Genomic DNA, 20,238 nt, shown 5'->3' with positions numbered 1-20,238 from the left:
CGGAATAGTAAACAGCGCATCCTGTTGTGGTAGATCTACTCTTACATTAGCTGAACCTAAATCAACCACACAAAAAAATCATAATTTTTTTAGAAGAATGAAAACTAAGAATCGAAAGCAAACAATGATTTTTATTACAACAAGGTTGGAGCCCCGCTCGGCGAGGAGTTGAGAGGGAATAACCGTTTTAACGTAATCCTGGGTGCATCAGAAGAAAATTCCGGTCAATAAACTCCAAAATAATTTCGTGAGAGGATTTTTAGTGCTTACCATGGGACGGTGATCAGTTGGCGAAGTGGAAGAAGAAGAAGAAGAAGAAGAAGAACGTAAAGCAATTGCTTCATTCATCACCTGCCTCGGCCGGCTGAATTTAAATCGTGTTAATTGGGAAAAAATAATTAAGTGACTTAGGGAACGGCAATGGATTCGGGTACGAGCCGGAGCCGGAGCCGGAGCCGAGCATACCCTAACGGGCCCTACCTGTGTTACTTTTTAATAGATATCGAAAACAATCATCAATATAATTAGACTCTAATGGTTGATACCCTTTGAATTTTGAACAGGTATTTAATGGGTCGGGCTTAAAAAGGGACATAGGGGCGAGCAATCCCAAAAGAATATTAAAATTTTCAATATTAAGTTCGAAATTTCTTGTGAATTCACCCCTTCATTGACATGCTGGTTATAGATGTTTTTGCCCCTAAAACTTAACAATTAAAATAAAACAAAAAAATGTGAAGCATGATAATCACTTGAATACTCAATCTCACATTCAACCTCGCAACAGGCATAGATGCCATCCAATGATGGACAGTGTATTGAAAAGAAACATGAAAAGAAGAATCGTAAGGTTGATGATATCCATGTATATGAACACTTTTCCATCAAGGGATAAACAATGATCAAAATCGACTTCGAATGATGAATAGAAAAAAAGCACAGAAGCCAACATCAAAAAAGTCGATTTGTGAACTAACTGCACTTCATTCCAATCCTAAGTCTGTTTTTCTTATCTCACTATCAAGATGCCTTCGGTTTTGGGGCCTTTTTCTTCTGTTGCTTCCTCAAAATTGAGTTCTTCATTCCCAAGAAAAAAAGTAATGCACCAAGAAATGCCACACACTGCCAATAAAAGCCAAATCAAATCACTCAGAGCCAGATATCACAAATGATACAAAAAAAATTACGAAGTGATTTTATAGTGCGTTTGATCTTTCTGTATACTTGAATCCAGGGGCTGATTCTTTATGAAGTGGTCTATTTTTTTCTCTTCTCTGTGCATGGGAACCCACCTTAATATGACAGGAACTTGCGACAGACAGTTGAGGCAAAAAGCCATCATAGGGGAGATGGTACCAAAATTAGTATCTGGTTTTTTGTTATGGGTACGATGGTTTCAACATTACCTGGAGGAACTCGTGCAAGAGTGTGAAAAATTTTGGCTCGCCAATACTATAGTTATAATAGTCATACAAGATGGGAGTCGTCAAAATCAAGTAGACCATCTGCATCATCGATAAGAAAGTAAGTAAACACATTGGGTAAAAATGGAACTCCTTCAAATCAAAATCAACGTAGGATCAGAAGATCTTACCAAAAGAAAAGCACCAAAACTGCTGCCTAGAACAAATAGAAGACCTCCAAATCCCTTCAAAAAAATACAGGTAGCAACAAAAGTCCTAGCCTGCAAAACGTACATAACCACAATCAACATCCACAGAATGATGAAAGAACAATAGTTTCTTTTTCCTTTTTGTTGGAGCAACACTATTAATGAATGGATTGAGGATCAAGAATACTAGAGGCTTTACATCAGAGTACAAATTGTTTTTCCCGATTGTTCCCTCGATGGATTTCTTGACAAGCCCGAGCTTTGGAGCCCATTCTTTTGCCGCAGGTCCACCATCCTCTCCAAATTCGTTGAACCTAAAAAATGCGAGCCACATTGGTAGAAAGCAACATAAAAAAGATGTACGCAAACTGGAAAATTATGAGGATGTACATCATACACAACACATAAAAAAACCAAAAACTGAAGGGTGTAAATGTTTGACGATCTTATCAATGAAACATAATTAGCCTAAACAGCAGATCCAAGATATAATTTTTGCTTAATTCTGACATTATGATTCCAAAAGTCACAATTTAGTAATTGTTAGATTGCCTTTTCTTGCCAGTCTACATTGGCTTTTCTTGGAACCATGTTTCACACTTGACACCAGCAGCAAAGAACATCTTCCATTACTTGGGTCTTTCAGGATTCTACTGTGTTACCATTGGTTTCCCACCTTCTGTTCACTAGTATTCTTGACAATTTTTAATGTAAAACAAACATTTTAGTAGGATGGTTTGGAAAAAAAACTCACTGATCAGGACGAACAAATTAAAGCAATTAAATAGTAAATATTGAAATTCTATTTAATAACTTCTCATGAACACCACTGCCTTCAACTTATACCAGGACAAAATTTCTGAAAGAACGAGTCCATCCAATTGATGTCATATGCTCAACAAATGCTAATTCCTAACTTCACCAAAACATCATAGCACTTCAAATGTAAAAACTTTCAAAGAGATATTTGGTATATAATGCCAAGTTTGTTCAGTGGTGAATCCAAAATATATTCTATTCCTTGAAAGGAGAAAGGAGGGGATGGGGGGTCAATAGGCACTAGATAGAAAAGAGTTATCTAACGAAGAAAATACTAAACTACAAGTTGACCTCATCCAAAGAGCTCCTACATCTATAGATTTGGAACAGATACGGGGTGCGCAGGATCTATCCTCGGTCCACATATCTTAAGCTCATAATAACTTCAACTAAATGCATAGCTTCTATCGGAAAACAACTTTCTACACTTCTTCCTTCCCCTTTTTCATGAGATAAGATACTCTACATGGATCCTCTGAAGTAAAACCTCAATCCCTATTGCCCAAAAGAAATTTACAAAAACGTATGGCCCATCAAGAAGCAAGATAAGCTACTAGCGAAAACTTCAAACATGGTACCTCAGCACTCTCCAAAACACAAGATCCATTTAAAAGTCACGTCTTTTCCAATCCTTCGCACTACTTCAATCTACCAATGTAAAAATTAACAGCAAGACCAATCTCCTAGCAAAAAGAACTAACTCAAGAAAGATATAATTTTTTCATCTTCTCGCATTCAAAAGTTATTTTAAAAAAATTACCTACACAAAAAGATTTAGGTCAGAAACCACAAGAAAATTCTCCATATAGAGTTTCAAATCAATAGATATGCACTAAAATAAGCATTCATATCTAAGTAGAGAACAAATCCAATTAACAAGCAGAGGAAAAAAACAAAAGAAAAAATCGGAAAAAGAGAACTAACATTTGCCATGCAGATAAGATGAAGATCGAAGCAAAGAGCACTCTTCCAAGAAATGAAAAGAAACCCATGTTTCTCACTGCCTTTTGCTCTTCGAATCCCCTCTCGATGTGAGGGAGGCAGGGAGATGTTCCACACCGAGAATCGTGGAAAAAAATTGAATTAAAAGGAAAACGGATCGAGAAAAATTGTTGGCAGTACTATTTGAGTAGGCGGGGTAGTTGGTAAGATGCGATTCCCCACAATCATTTGGAGTGGTCTATCATATCGTAGATCCGTTAGATTTAATGAAGATGATGAACAAGGTAATAAATTTGCGTTTATTAGTACATGTTGGTATTATTTTTTGTATGATACTGATGTTATAATAATTTGTTTATATAATTTTGTTATTTCTTCTATAATGTTTAATTTTTTAATTTTTATATTTATTTTTTGTTTATATTATGATCAACAATTTAGTAAATATTCATATTTTACTCTAAATAATTCAAATTTGAGAAAATACAATACATGCGTAATAAGATTTTGGGTATAATTTGAATATCTAATCTTCCGACGGATACGTGGATGCTGATGAAATTGATTATCCTGCGACGATGTTAATAATATAATAAATAAGATGAGTATCCATACCGACTGTTCCTATGTCAAGGGACCAGTCGATGAAGGACTCGTTACATTCCCTCAAATATTTGTTCTTCCAAACGATAATACCATCGACGACAACTCAAAAGATCACATAAGAAGATGGATTTCAGCATTCCTGTTAGAGATCTTGGAGGAATCGAAAACGATCAAAACTTGCACGAGGATGTCGTAGGAATTATCTGACGTGCATCGGAAACTTGCGGGTTTTTTCAAATAGTGAATCGTGGGATCCCCGTGGATGTACCGGCTGAGTTACTTTCTGGGGTGAGGAGTTTTATGAGCAAGATACAGAAACTAAGAAACCCTTTTATACGCGTGACGGGACGAGAACATTCGTCTATAACAGTAATTTGACCTGTATACTGCAGCAGCGGCGAACTGGAAGGATACATTTTTCTGTTTCATGGCTCCAAATCTGCAGGAGGAAGAACTACCGGCTACGTGCAGTTATGTGGAAGGGATATCTTCTTTTCGATAAGAAAATCTAGTCACAACATTTACTAAAGGCAAAAATTCAACCTCAATCGATTTAACATGCACCTATTATCAAAAATTCGAATCCTATTTGTCAAACATTAATGGTGAAGAAATAGTTAATCCTATTGTTCGCGCTCCTTTCAATCCTCTTGACAAGGTAATAGCCGCATTAATGTACAGAAACATACAAATCGAGTACTCGAAACATGTGATGGGCCTAGGATTCTGGTTATTCACGCTAGTTTCCGAGTCTCTAGGTCTCAAATAAGTTTTTTTAACAGAAACGGAATGTGCAGATGTTCTCGCATTTATGGCCATTACTGTACAGCTTGTCCACAGCCATAACTGATCTTGGGAGCAAGCAAACATACAGATGATGGGTGCTTTTGCAAGACGTAATCGGTGGCCTTCAGGTTTTGGTTGAGAACCAATGGATTGATATTCCTGATGTTCCCGGTGCACTAGCGATTAATATTGGAGATCTGTTGCAGGTAAGCTCTACTTATTAGGTAAATCATTGTTGCGAAGTATCAGCGCTGAACTTCGAGTTTTTTGAGTTCTACCACAGTAACTCAATATATGCACGAATCAAGATATTGCAATAGGTGATGGAGTACTTGAACACCAGCATATCATCAATACTTAACCCCGAGTGCACCCGACTCAGTTCCTACATTGCATATACTAACTAGATTAATGGTTCTTGAACTTTTCTTTACACTGATTATATCAAATGACAAATTCAAAAGCGTTGAGCATAAAGTCGAAGCGAGCGACAAGGTCCCCGTGTATCTGTAGCACTTCTTTCAGGCCTTCCTCTAATGTGTACGGACCAATCCAGGATTTGGTATCCGAAGATGATCCACCGAAGTATAGGGAAACTACGGTGCAGGAGTATGTTTCCTCCTCTTTTTCCTAAGGTCTTGACGGAATTTCTCCCTTGCTCCTTTATCTAAATTTGACACTTGGAGCTACATATCTGAAAAATTTGGGAATATCGTGTTTCTTGGCTTTAAATTTATGCATTTTTAACGATAAATATTACATAGTAATACTATGTAAAACTAAACTCACGGAAAGAAGAAGATGAAGAGTTAATAAATTGATGTTCTCCAAATAAGTTTAAATTACATTGGTGAAATATTTGGAGGAACCTCAAAATTATATAATTTAATTGTCAAAATATAGTACTTGGGCATTTAGGACATTAGGGACTAAATCAAAATTAATTCGGATTTAGAGTTTTGATTATTATTTTAGTAATTAAAATAATAAATTGTGTCGTAAGAATTCTGAATTAATTAGTACAACTTTTCCAATTGAACAAGTGTATGTTCATAAATGATTTGAATGAAAAACTGTCTAGCTAATCTGAATGTGAGGTCTATCTAGAAAGTCTCATCATTTCTTAAAGGTTGTATATATATTATAAATATAAAGTCTGTGGTCTTATATAATATAGATCGAACATGGTGGGAGAATATTACCTTAATGACAGTCTATTCATGCTCGAAACTAAATCAAATTCTGAAATAACGTAACATCCAATATTGTTATAAATTAAAGAAATAGTGGGTCTCATGTGAGACTGTCTCACGGATCTTAATCTGTGAGACGGGTCAACCTTACTCATATTCACAATAAAAAGTAATACTATTAGCATACAAAATAATACTTTTTCATCGGTAACCCAAATAAGATATCCGTCTTACAAATACGACCCGTAAGACCGTCTCACACAAGTTTTTGCCTTAAAGAAATCACTTGTGGGGTTGTCCAAGTTTCCTTTTAATTCCAGACGACAAGTCCAAACAAAAGGGCTATATAACAAAATGGTGCTGGTCCAAGAGTACCAGTAGCATTTTTTTCACTAGTGTCTGATTGTAGCACCGTCGAAATTTGTGGAATGATTCACTCCCGTTGCGATGGGGTGGATTCCCTTTAAAACATTGGAAAGCTCACCACTTGCTCTTTGGTTGCGGATTTAAACCTTGTTACTTTTGTGGAACTCAAATGAAAAAATTGAATTTTCGACATGAAAAGTTTGATTTTTTGTGCAGTAGTACACCTTAAATATCCAAGTATTCACATAGGGATATACCTAAAACTAAAAGGGTATCATCAACTGTGACCCTAATTAAACTTTGTTGTACTGCAATACGAAAGGAAATCGAGGCCTAAAGTTGGATGGTTTAAAAAAATGAGCAATTTTAACCATTAAACATGTAGATTAGGTGGATGAGTTTTTGCAGTGATTTTCTCGATAAACTATATATATCATTCATTTGTGTGAAATTTTTTTGTCTTTTTTCCCCTGAAGCCACTAAATCTACTAAATATTGTTTGTTTGATAACGATGTTCTTGTGATTGTCTCATGTGGCAAAAATAAAACTTATATTATACACATTGAAATCTATCTGAGCAAAAATAAAGAAAATTGATATATTTTTTTCTCTCATTTTAAAATATTAATAGTTGTTTTACTTTATTTCTCTTTTTATTTTTGTTTATATTTATTTTAATATGAATAGTGTATGTTTATTCTCGCTATCTATGAGTTAGTAGGAGAACATTAATGCGAAAAAATAAATAATATTCGATTAGTTTAGTTTGAAAAAATACCAAATCAAAAAATCCAAAATTTTTGATGAAAATTAAATATTTACAAAATTAAATGATTAAAATACAAAACATGTCAATTTATAAGGATAAAATTGTAATTTCTTTAATTAATTTATTTTAAAAAAATTCACCAATGTCCCCACACTTGCATGATAATCACGTAAATGCAACTGATTATAGCTAAAATGGGACAACCACATAAAAAAATACAGATTAAATCAAAACACTCCAACCTTGTTTAAAAAATTTATGAAAAGATGTGGCTAAACAGTCCCCAGGTGGCTTGACACAGGCTCGGTCCTTGGCCTGATGTAAAATGGCAGATTTTTCACCTCACCAAGTCGTGGTAATTAATCCCAGTCGAGTTATATATAAATTCTCCCTATGTTCGTTTCAAGGTTAATAGATATATATTGGCTTTCGAGAATCTTGTAAAAAAAAAAAACGTCCGCCCCTGGCTCTATATCGATGTCTTATCTACGTATTCATCATCATCGGGTTCACGGTACAAATCATCTCCACTCCTTCAATTTGTGGCCCTTGTTTCAATTCTTGCCATTTTCATTATCACAAATCAATGTCACCACTTAAACTAACAAATTATTTTTGCTTATTTAATGGCAAGACTCGGTGCAAGTGTGCCCAGTTTAGTCTAAAGAAACAAAGCCAAAAAAAAAAAAAATGGAATTCAAGAATTTGAAGAGCGTAGTTATAAATTTGATTAAATTTGTATTGTTGGTATTATGGAGGGTTTTTTACTACATACTTTGGTGTGTGGCCAGCCCTTTGAAGAAGTTATGGGGTCGCTTACAGCTGAAAATTATAATCTGGGAAATGGAAGGCCTTGACCATAAATATGTTTTCCCAGAAAAATTATACAGGCTGTACAGATCTTAAGGTTTGGAGGTTTCTTTTGTTTCATTAATGCATGCATGTATTTGTTTTGGTTGAAAAAGTGAACTTTTATTCTGTGTATTAATTTACTTATCATCGCGTCAACAAGTTTAATAAAAATTATGTAATTGTTTAAATATAAAATATCTTTGTTTTCGTCATTAAATATGTTATTTTCATTACATGAATTGCCATTTGAGTAGACAAATAATAAATTTTGTAATCATTTTAATTAAAATGAGTTAGCAACATTAATGTTAGTTATAAAATGTTAATGGTTTTAGTGTAAGGTAGGTAGTAGGTAGGGATTATGCAATGAAAAACTTAATTTTACCCTTAATTTGTCAACCAGATCAAGGCCATAAAACTTCATTTGACAAGTTCATTATTAGGTTATACATATATTACAAGATCCTTTTTCCATAAGAAAGGTCAAGAAAAGCAACGACACAAAGAACAACGTTTGAAAGTTGAGAGCAACATGAAATTAAACATATATAAGCATTAGGATTCTGAATAAGGTAGGCCTCCACAGCATTATACATTGCAAGAACCTTTTTTTTTCCTGCCTTAACTTCTTCTTTCAGAGTAAAATCTCCAGTACCAGTGAATCTCCTTCGATCAATGTGTGTCCATACGTCAGTGTCTCTTCATCAAGCTCATCTACGCGATAGGATCTTCACGGCATGATTTCTCAAAATGCTTCAACTTGTTCTAAGATTTATAAAGTTATTTTATTTTACTAATAAATAAATAAACAAATGTTGTTTGTAATTTTTTATTTTTATTATAGAAGCTAGGCCACCCAAATGAGAAGAAATGTGAGAGGAGATCCATGACTACAACTTAGTGAATTATTATGTCCCAAAAAAAAAAAATTGACCCAAATTACTTTCCAAAATTCCTCAGATAATAATTGAAATAAATATTAAATATTACTCAGTTTTTAGTTTACCATAAGAATAATTTCAATAATAATAAAAATATGTAAATTTATTAAAATTATTAAATTCTTAAAAATTTTCTATGCATTTATCTTTTACATTTGTTTTATAATTTGAGTCAGATATTTTAATTTAATGATAGTACCAAATCATATATTTTTTATTTTACATTTTATAAATTATTCATATATCAAAATATGAGCTTTAATCTAAAAAATGCATTATATACGAAGTAATAAGTTTAATGATAAATATATTTTACTCCATAAATTTATTTAAAAATTTTACAGACTAATTTTGAAAATAAATTGAGAAAAATGATTATTTAAATTATTTTTCTATTCTAAATTTTTTATATTTATATATGCATATGTGTTAATTACTAGTTTCTACTTGATTCTTTTTATGAGCATTGCAGATTACTATCAATGTCATTTCACTAAGTATATGAGTTAAGCAAATGTCATGATCTATAAATATTTAGATGTCCTTTTGCCAATAATTATAAAATTTTAATTTAATAAACCATGACTAAGATATATACAAATCATTTATTTTTAATACCTTAATTTTATATTTTAATAAATTTTAGTATGAATTAATGCGTTATAATATTTTGTTATTTTAATTAAACTACAATCTTATAGTTATGTATGTGTTGGTACAAAATAATGTAAAGAATGTAAAAAGTTAATTAACATATTTGGAATTTCACATAATTAATAGGATATTTTTATTAATTATCTTAATTTAAGACCAAAATTAATTATAATAATTAATAGTCTAATTTGATTACTTATCTTAATTTAAAATTATTTGACTAATTTAACGTGGGCTAAAGGATATAATTAGAAGTTAATATAATTAAGGGTTTATTTTAAAATTAATTCAAGGTTAAGCCAAACTATATTGAATTTTTTTTTACCATCGATGAAAAAAACTGACATCTATTTAGGGGTGAGCATTCGGTTAATTCGATTACCGACCGAACCGAGTTAGCCATAACCGAACCGAACCGAAATATTTAACCATAACCGAACCGACTGAATTAATTTTCATAACCGATGAAAACCGAACCGAATTAAAATCGGTTAATTCGGTCGGTCGATTAGTCTAAAAAAATTTGTGATTTAAATTTAATTACATATGTAATTTTTTTTAACACTAAAGTTTACACAAATGCATAAAAATATAAAATCACACACATCACAAATGTACAAGTTTTATTTGAAACAATTAATACATATTATATCGATTTTAAAATAAAAACTAAAATATTTATAAAAATTGATAAATAAACAAATTAATTAAATAATAATATTTATTATATCGGTTAATTCGATTAACCGATTTCAAAATTTTGAAATCATAATCGAACTGAATTAATCAATATAATCAAATTTTTTTTAATTTGAAAATCGAATTTTCGAATAACCGAATCGAATTTCCGAATTGACTCGATTCGATCGATTAATTCAATTTAACCTACGTCTACTAACCAACCTTCCCCGTACATAAGCACCGCCGATCCTCGTATGGATCAATCCTCTCCCAAACTTCGACTTCTCCCCCAATTCTCTTAGTAAATTAACCATAAAAAATGGATAACCTGTCTACTATCGGAAATTCTTTATCAGAAGCCTACGAACGTACAAAAGATCTGAAATCTTTTGAAGAAAGCAAAGCAGGCGTCAAAGGGATAGTTGACAGCGGAGTTCTGAAAATTCCCAAGATTTTCGTTCGACCAACCGATGAGCTTGCCGAGGAATCGCAGCACATCCCCTCGGATTCGTTACAAGTTCCGGTTATCGATCTAGGAGGAGCCGAATCAGGTCGTGATCAACGCAAGACCATTGTTTCTGAAATCAAACGGGCATCCGAAGAATGGGGTCTTTTCCACGTGGTGAATCATGGGATTCCTGTGGGGGTTTTGGATTCGATGTTGGATGGGACGAGGATGTTTCATGAGCAGGATGTTGAGGTGAAGAGAGATTTCTATACGGATGATAGGATGAAGAAGGTGAAGTATGGAAGTAACGTTGACTTGTACAGATCAAAGGCTGCTAATTGGCGTGATTCGTTGACCATTTCCCTGCAGATTTCTGATCGGATTCAGCCTGATGAGTTGCCCAAGATTTGTAGGTGAGCTTTTTTCTTTTTTGATCTTGAATTTGGTAGGTTTGATACGATATGTGGTTCAAAAGATGGATTTTTTAAAGAAATTTTGGCCATTTTGACTCGGGTGATAACTTGTTCGATCACGTTCATCAGGGAATCAACTTTGGAGTACATTGATCGAGTTACAAAATTGGCACAAACTCTATTTGAGTTATTATCCGAAGCTCTTGATGTGGAACCACATCGCCTAGGTGACATGGAATGCGCCAAAGGACGAACTTTCATCGGTCACTACTACCCGCCCTGCCCTGAGCCCGAGCTAACGTTAGGCACAAGCAAACACACGGATCCGTCAATCTTGACAATTCTTCTGCAAGACCAGATCGGAGGCCTCCAAGTCCTGCATAAAAATCAGTATGTTGATGTGAATCCCCTGCCTGGAAGTTTGGTTGTCAACATTGGGGACATGTTGCAGGTTAGTTGCGACTCGCGTGTCTAATACCTTAGACCCAGGCCCAAAAAAATCTTGCTTCGTTAAAAAGGCACATGTGAAATGTATAAAAAGCTAAAAAGGCTCCAATCATCGTTGGTAAAAATTGAAATTTTAGTTGGGCAAATTTGCCATCCATCGTTGGATTTTTTTTCTTTTGTCCAATTGGGCAAGTCCGAAACCGTAAATCCAATAAATTAAAAGTTACGTAGGAGAATATCAATGTCTGATAAATAATGTTTGATGAGTTTTGTGGTTTGTGACATAAAAACAACAAAACAAATAAAAACCAAGTTATTAGACAAAAATTGAAGATGAACAAGTTATATACTAAATTTGATGTTTTTCTAACATCTTTGACATATTTTACATGACATTAGATCAGTCTTGTTTCACAGAACCGGTAATAAATTAAATGCCATGTATCCCGATAAAGGATAATTGTTCATTTTTGTTGCAGTATTTTCAGATATCACATATTATTACTATATTTTCAGATAATATCAAATGATAAGTTCATAAGCCCAGATCATCGAGTTGTTGCCAACCAGGTGGGGCCAAGAATTTCAGTGGCGGGGTTCTTTACTGGTGCCACAATTCCCGAAAGAATTTATGGGCCGATAAGAGAGCTGTTATCAGAAGAAAATCCCAAAAAATACAAAGAGTTTACCGTAAGGGAGTATATATCTAAGTTTTTCTTGAGGCCTATTGACAGGTCTGGTCTTGAAGAATTCAGGTTGTAATAACCAATTTCAGATTGCTTGCATGTATATCAATTTTATTGAACTTTGGTATGAAAAAACACTTGGGACTGGATATCTTTGGGGGGTTTGAGAAATAGAAATTGATTTAAAAAACTGTTAGAGTAGATGCCCTGCATGCCAACGGTTGGCTAGGGATTTTATTGACTCAAGTGAAATAAACAATCTTTATTTTAATATAATTTAACTCTTAATGGTTTCGTAATACTTTATCTGTATACCCATGCAAGCAGCATAGATAAAGTCCTTGATTATGCTTTAATACAAATGAATCGTAATTCGATGTTGAAACTCATTTGTAAACACTGCATATTCTAAATTCGTTCCTAGTCGATTCAGCCGCCTAAAACATGGATAAAGGTCGCTTGAGCTCGAGACTAGCATCTGTGATGTTGTGTACTGCGTTTCTTGGTAAGGGCATAGAGATGTCCAAACATACAGATGGGTAGTCATATGATGATTATACCGAACAACCCTCCCTCGGACTTTTCAAGTGGTTATCATTCATCGAGAGGATAAGTCCGTGGTTATGATTGTACACCATTAGTCCTTACGACCCGGGACAACACTGAGGCTCTATATGCTAGGGCTGTGCTTTGACTCGTTTACCGGCTCCAGGAGAGTCATCAGGTGGCGAGGTTGGGTACAATTGCGACACATATAGGAGCCAGTGCATTGTAGTCGGGGATTCACCGCTCACCTACGGGTGTGGATATCCTATGTGATCTAATGAAATAATAGTGCATGGAATCTCTGGCCAGAGTACGAGATGTACGTTGGAGAAGGAGTTCTCCAAATAGTACACGCGATGCCACTATTATAGTTATCACATAGTTATCGAATTAATATGCAACCCTCGATGAACCAATGGTTGCAGATTCGATCGGGATATATGAGATGAAGGGACCGTACTGTACGTTAATCATAATCTACTGGTTCTTGCAGGCACTATCAGTGATACCTAGGGGATCATGGGGCGATGCTACTAGACGCTCTTACCATGATCCGATGGGTGTAATCAGAAATGAGTTCTGGCATTCTTGATCAAGGTGTTGGTGAAAAGAATGGGGCTAACTAGGGTAAGCCCGAATAAAGGATTATGTCCTGAATCACAAAGAGTTGTGAACCCACGGCTAGCTGTATCCCTGAACCATTGAGGGTCACACAAGCACTGGATTGTTTGTTCCCGTTGAGAGAATAAATTCAAAGAGTTGAATTTATATTATGATATAGTAAATTCAAGGAGTTGAATTTATGATAATTGAATTTTGAGAAAATAAATTCAAGGAGTTGAATTTATAAGATAGTAAATTCAAGAAGTTGAGTTTATGAAATTTGGAGAGAATAAATTCAAGGAGTTGAATTTATGAAATTTGAGAACTTAATTTATTAAACTCAAATGTTGGGTTTATTAAATATTAAATTTTGGAGGTGATAGAAATTCAAGGAGTTGAATTTATAATTTAAATAATAAATTCAAATGTTGAATTTATAATGTATTTAATTCATTAAGCTCAAGAGTTGAGTTGATTAATTAATAAATTAAATATGGTAGATAATATGTTTAATGGGCTTGTAGGAGTACAAGTCCAACATATTAAATAATTAAAGTTATTAATAGGCCTTGATTAATGGATTAAACTAGTGTGACTAGCCTAATTAATTAATCAAGCCTATTAAGGTTAATTATGAAATTTAGGTCAAGATTATTGTGTTTAAGGAAATAAATATATATATTGACCTAGCCTCCACTATTCCTATTTTGTGGTTCACGAAGATTGCATCCGAGAGTTTCATGATTTGTCATGAAAATATTTGTAGAATCTTTAAATTGATTTAATTATCTCATTAATTAATTAAATTGAAGATTAGACATAATTATAAGGATTTGATCCTTATTTTACGTGAATGCATCCAAAAATTCTTTTGGCAAGATTCATGTAAACTTTCGGCTCTTCTAATATCAAACAAGGGGCTCCTCTCGAAAATTCTTTCAAAAAAAAAGGAAAAGAAAAATTCGGCTTGGGTGTTGAGTCGATTTTTCGTGTTCTAACTCTACGCAAAATTCTTCTAATTTTCTAGTGCAAGTTAGAAGAGGAACAAATAATCTGGTCGTGGACCTAATTCGGAGATCGAAGAATGTTCGTAGGGATTTACAACAAGAGCTACGTCCGCTAATACCGGAGTAGTTGGAGCCACGTGATTTATTCACCAAAGGTATAACTTTTAACACCCTATGAATGTTTTAGTTAAAATCATACGAGCGTCCAAACATATTTTGATTGTCAAAATAAAAATAAAATTTTAAAACTTCCGCTGCGTTTGGGCGTGTAGAAAACTCGGATCCAACAGTGGTATCAGAGCCAGATTTTTTCTAAATCGTATGGTTGAGATATTGAATAATTTATTTCTAACCACACAAGAAAATTTTTCAGAAAATTTTGCACCACGAAAATTTATTTTCAGATTTTCGAAATTAAAAAAAAAAAAATTTATTTTTCGGATCTGCCCGGAACAGTTCCGGGCAGATCGCGCGCAGGGCGGCGCGCAGAGACGCGCAGCGCCCTGCGCGCAGAGGCGCAGCGCCGCGCAGCGTACGCGCGCAGCGCCGCGCGGCGTGCGGAGCGTCCGCACGCCGTGCGCGGCGCACTGCGCAGCGCAGCGTGCGGAGCGTCCGCACGCTGCGCGCGGCGCCGCGCGCGCCTGTGCGCTGGAGGCTGCCGCCACTGCCCGAAACGTTCGGGCAGCTGGCGGGGAGCGCGGGCGGCTGCCCGGGAGCGTCTCGGGAAGCGCGCTGAATAATGGGCTTGAATTGTTTGGGCCTAGGGTGCGATTTTCTGATTTTTCAAATTTTTGGGCAAAATTGATATTTTTGAAAATTGGTTCAATTTTTATTTTGAAAATTTAATTTTTGGAAAATTAATAATTTTCTTGTGAAATAAATAATTAGAATATGATTTTAATTATTTATGGTAAAAATGAGTTTTTACAAGAAATCAATTATTATTGATTTAATTGGAAATTAAATAAATGAGTTTATTTAATTTATTAAATTCTTTAATAATTGTGGTGGTTAGTAATATAATTATTAGATATATGATTTATCAATTAATTAAATCGTTTAATTAAATTGATGTTAATATTCGATATTAAATGCATGAAGGATGATCGAGAGCCTTGACCAATGTGTTAGGTGTATGTTAGGATATTTTACTGTTTTTATCGTTTTTAATATTTGATATTATTAAAGTGGACCTGGTTTATGGCCCGTTCCCACCCCCATGAGATGTATCCCTTATGTGCCATGGCTATTTAAATGTAATTATTAGAAATAGTGGGAGATCAAGACTGGAAGATGGTGGGCCCGATGAACGAGATGAAGACATGTAAAATATTGGAAGCTCTTGTAATAGTTGCATTTGCATCCCTGCATTCACCTAGGTTTGGACCTGGATCCATGTATGGCTCACATGGATCTAATAGTGTTGGCGATCGATCATCCTTATTTATTGTTGAATGTCATATTATGATATATGTGATATATAGTAGTATGCATGTATGTATATTATTATATAATATAGTTGCATGAATCCGGCAAACTTACAAACTCGTGGCACGCGATTTTTAAATTAAAATGATGAGACAATTTTAAAATTAAAATCCCTCATTTTGAATATGATTCAAAATTTATATCAAACCGAAAAAGTAAAAATTAAAAGAGTTTAATTTTTTTCTTGCCTTCCATCAACCGTGGTTGCATGTTGATCGCTACCCGCGGACAATGTCTGGCTCATATTATTGGGGAGGCCTGTACGCCGGAAAGCTGTGACTTCCACCGGACATATGATGTGAATTGAGTGGAACTCTCATGACTTCGGCTCATATTATTGGGGGAACTCATGGCGACCGTCTACTACAATTCAATATTGATGGGTTGGTTTGACACGCAAAAATAAACGGCGTCATATTATTGGGTCCTTATTAAACGTGAGGCAAAACGCGCGGAGGTTGCATAGGGATGCAATTGGATTCCACCTTTTAGAAATTATAATTGGCTGATATTATTCGGGATTATAATTGGCTAATTGGACTCTACGTGCCCACTAAGGAAATACGATTTCCCTTTTTCATCAGAGGGTGGTGGAAATGTCAAAATAGTGGGAGGGAGATTTATAAAATGAAATCCATATTTTATATCTTAAAATTATTTTAAAATAATCAGCAATCATTATTCTGTTTCCGTATCAGTATATTTTCGATTTCGTCACGTAATACGTTTCTGTTATTAACAAGCTAACCGAATCTAATTTTCAAGACTGGTTGGAAAATTTGTTCTAAATTCGGAGAAAATGACATACACATTAATGTCAGTCTTGTTGAACTGACAATGCATGCAAGATGGTGGGACCATAGTGTGCAAGCTAAAGTGTGATGTGCTCGCTTCTATGTCAAATGAACTGTAGGGACAGTTTGAGGAAATTTTGATTGCTGTTGCCATTCGAATGCACGTGCAAGAGTTGCATGGTGCATGAAACTCGTACAGTGATGCACACCACTTTTAAAAGCTCATTACTACACAAATGCAAGATGGGGCTTTGGTCCATGAGCGTGGTGTATATATGATTGGGTTTAATGAGAAAGTGGTGGGCCTGGAATAGGTGATTCCTAACAAGTTACTTCATGACAATCAATTTGTTGTCATTCTCTTTCTCATTTGACGGGTTTATGTTGAACTTCAATTTGAATAAAATTGATGATAGCCTTGAAGAGCTATTCAACATGCTTATGACTTATGAAGTCATAATAAAATAGGAAAATGTTGTTTCCTAGTTGGGCTTGTTGACATGAACAAAAGTGGCCCGCAATGTAAGGGAAAGAAATGTTCTGCCCCTCACAAGAAAAACCCAATAAGAGACAAACTCCGAAAGACACTTAAAAGGCCTACAAAGCCCGATAAGTCAGAACATATTTCACTGCAAGAAGTCCGGACATAAGAAGTTATATGCGCTAGAAATGTTCTGGAAATGATGAATGAATGTCCAAGTAAACAGGATTTCAACAACAAACAAAAGAAAGTTAGATGATCCAAATCCCGCACAAATATGGCACGCTAGACTAGGTCACATTTCTCAAAGAAGGATGCACAAGCTAGTGGGAGAATGCATGTTTGACTTGTCAGACATAAATTCTATACTTACCCGTGAGTCCTGTCTGAAAAGAAAAATGACCAAGACTCCATTCGATGGAAACGTGGAACGTGCGCATGGTCTATTGGATTTGATCCACACAGACGTTTGTGGCCCGCTAAGTGTTAGCACAAAATATGGGCAATCCTACTTCATTACCTTTACTGATGACCATTCGAGGTATGGGTGTGTTTATTTGATAAAATACAAATCTGAAGCATTTGAAAGGTTCAAAGAATTCAGATCTGAAGTAGAAAATCAGCTAGAAAGAAGTATTAAGGCATTTCGATCTGATCGAAGTAGAGAATACTTGAGTGCTGAATTTTTGGGTTATCTAAAAGAGAATGTGATTCTCTTACAGTGGACTCCACCAGCAACACCAAAATTGAATGGTGTTTCTGAATATTGTAAGCGAACCTTGTTGGACATGGTTCGATCAATGATGAGATTCACTGAATTGCTTACATCGTTTTGAGGCTTTGCGCTTGAAACTGCGGCAATGTTGTTGAATAATGTTTAAACTAAAGCAGTGGATACAACACCATATGAGATATGGATGGGGAAACCTCCCAAGTATTCTTACATGAGAATATGGGGATGTCCTGCTTATGTGAAGCAGACAATGGGAGACAAATTGGATAGTAGATCCACTTTGTGTTACTTTGTAGGATATCCAAAGAATTCTGTTGGATACTATTTCTATCATCCAAATGAAGCAAAAATGTTTGTTTCAAGAAATGCCACCTTTTTAGAAAGGGAGTTTCTATTAGATAGAAAAGGCAATATGATAGAACTTGAAGAAATTCAAGATACTCCCTCAACTTTAGAAGTTGAAACTAATCCCCTAGAACCAGTAGTTGAAGTACAAGCTCCTAGAAGGTCTGATAGGGTTATTAGACCACCTGCCAGATATACACTTCTTCATTAACAAGGCCATGATGAGCCTTGTGTTGGATGTGATCCAGTGAATTTCAAAGAAGAAATATCTGATACTGATTCAACCAAATGGCTTGAAGCCATGCAGTCAGAAATGTACTCTATGTATTCAAACCAAGTCTAGACATTGATGGATCAACCTCAGGGAATTGTTCCCATAGGATGCAAATGGATCTGCAAAAGAAAGCTTGGGGCGGATGGGAAGGTATTATCAGTAGGAAGTGAGCATAAGGTATGCAAACTTCAGAGATCAATATATGGTCTCAAGCAGATGTCAAGGAGTTGGAACCTCAGATTTGATAGCACTATCAAAGAGTTTGGTTTTGCTAAGAATCCTGAGGAACCATGCGTGTACAAGAAAGTTAGTGGGAGTGCAGTGACATTCCTGGTACTTTATGTTGATGATATCCTGCTCATTAGGAATGATGTAGGATTATTGCAATCAACTAAAGTATAATTAGCAAGTATATTCTCCATGAAAGACATGGGTGAAGCATCCTACGTATTGAGAATACAAATCTATAGAGTTAGATCAAAGAGGATGCTCGGACTCACCCGAGCCACCTATATCGATACCATTATTAAACGATTCTCTATGGAAGAGTCCAAGAGAAGATACTTACCAATTTGTCATGGTATTACTCTATCTAAAGCTATGTGTCCCAAAACTGATGAAGAGATAGAGATGATGACACGTATTCCATATGCGTCAGCCATTGGTAGTATCATGTATGGTGTGATATAGACACGTCCTGATGTTGTTTGCGCTCTGAGTGTTACAAGCAGATATCAGGCAAACCCTGATCCAATGCATTGGAAGGCCGTGAAAGATATTCTTAAGTACTTGAGAAGGACTAAGAACTTGTTCATGGTCTATGGGGTGGAGAATTGAAATTGGAAGGCTACACTGATTCTAGCTTCCAATGTGACGTAGATGATTCGAAATCGACCTCTAGTTTTGTATTCATGCTCTATGATGCGGCTGTCTCTTGGAAAGGTTCCAAGCAAGACACCGTTGCGGATTCCACCACTGAAGCTGAACACATTGCTGCATCTGATGCAGCCCAAAGTGGTAGTTTGGATGAGGAATTTTGTCCAAGAGTTGGGCATTATTCCTAATAGAGTTGATCCAGTCCCGTTGTACTGTGACAACACTGATGTCGTTGCGCAAGCAAAGGAACCAAGGTCTCATGAGCGATCCAAACATATACTGAGGAAATTCCACATCATACGGGAGATTGTGGGAAGAGGAGACATCAGTCGAAAGAGTCTCCTCTGCAGATAATGTTGCTGATCCACTTACAAAGCCCTTGCCAGGACCATTGTTTGAAAAGCATCGCGAAGCAATGGAGTTAAGGGTAGTTGGCTCTAGGGCAAGTGGGAGATTGTTAGAGTAGATGCCCTGCATGCCAACGGTTGGCTAGGGATTTTATTGACTCAAGTGAAATAAACAATCTTTATTTTAATATAATTTAACTCTTAATGGTTTCGTAATACTTTATCTGTATACCCATGCAAGCAGCATAGATAAAGTCCTTGATTATGCTTTAATACAAATGAATCGTAATTCGATGTTGAAACTCATTTGTAAACACTGCATATTCTAAATTCGTTCCTAGTCGATTCAGCCGCCTAAAACATGGATAAAGGTCGCTTGAGCTCGAGACTAGCATCTGTGATGTTGTGTACTGCGTTTCTTGGTAAGGGCATAGAGATGTCCAAACATACAGATGGGTAGTCATATGATGATTATACCGAACAACCCTCCCTCGGACTTTTCAAGTGGTTATCATTCATCGAGAGGAT

The 20,238-nt window shown here is 35.4% G+C and overlaps 2 protein-coding genes and 1 pseudogene across 2 annotated transcripts; 2 read left to right on the top strand and 1 right to left on the bottom strand.

Annotated features, from left to right (window-relative positions):
• Positions 1–745: 745 nt before the first annotated feature.
• Positions 746–3,671, bottom strand: LOC140829494 (uncharacterized). Its single transcript, XM_073192757.1, has 5 exons — positions 3,356–3,671; positions 1,812–1,926; positions 1,595–1,684; positions 1,407–1,505; positions 746–1,122 (listed from the first exon to the last, which is right to left on the bottom strand). Exons 1-5 carry the CDS (start codon positions 3,421–3,423, stop codon positions 1,021–1,023), a joined length of 474 nt encoding a protein of 157 aa, XP_073048858.1. The 5' UTR covers positions 3,424–3,671; the 3' UTR covers positions 746–1,020.
• A 515-nt stretch (positions 3,672–4,186) lies between these two features.
• LOC140830355 (1-aminocyclopropane-1-carboxylate oxidase homolog 1-like) lies at positions 4,187–5,758 on the top strand (annotated as a pseudogene).
• A 4,563-nt stretch (positions 5,759–10,321) lies between these two features.
• Positions 10,322–12,408, top strand: LOC140829493 (1-aminocyclopropane-1-carboxylate oxidase homolog 1-like). The gene is made up of 3 exons (XM_073192756.1): positions 10,322–11,083; positions 11,213–11,534; positions 12,047–12,408. The coding sequence occupies exons 1-3, from the start codon at positions 10,542–10,544 to the stop codon at positions 12,290–12,292; spliced, it is 1,110 nt and encodes a 369-aa protein (XP_073048857.1). The 5' UTR covers positions 10,322–10,541; the 3' UTR covers positions 12,293–12,408.
• Positions 12,409–20,238: the final 7,830 nt, after the last annotated feature.

Source organism: Primulina eburnea, chromosome 4 (assembly GCF_022965805.1).
Source record: "Primulina eburnea isolate SZY01 chromosome 4, ASM2296580v1, whole genome shotgun sequence".
NCBI classification, from domain to species: domain Eukaryota; kingdom Viridiplantae; phylum Streptophyta; class Magnoliopsida; order Lamiales; family Gesneriaceae; genus Primulina; species Primulina eburnea.
This window is presented reverse-complemented; position numbering and strand designations above follow the sequence as displayed.

Bases quoted from the DNA above. Each gene is read 5' to 3' on its own strand.
- LOC140829493 (XM_073192756.1), top strand. From the start codon at position 10,542: ATGGATAACCTGTCTACTATCGGAAATTCTTTATCAGAAGCCTACGAA. The intron at 11,084-11,212 runs GTGAGCTTTTTT...CACGTTCATCAG, and splicing joins GAGTTGCCCAAGATTTGTAG to GGAATCAACTTTGGAGTACA. The intron at 11,535-12,046 runs GTTAGTTGCGAC...CTATATTTTCAG, and splicing joins ACATTGGGGACATGTTGCAG to ATAATATCAAATGATAAGTT.
- LOC140829494 (XM_073192757.1), bottom strand. From the start codon at position 3,423: ATGGGTTTCTTTTCATTTCTTGGAAGAGTGCTCTTTGCTTCGATCTTC. The intron at 1,685-1,811 runs GTAAAGCCTCTA...TACGTTTTGCAG, and splicing joins AAAACAATTTGTACTCTGAT to GCTAGGACTTTTGTTGCTAC. The intron at 1,506-1,594 runs GTAAGATCTTCT...TCGATGATGCAG, and splicing joins GTTTTGGTGCTTTTCTTTTG to ATGGTCTACTTGATTTTGAC.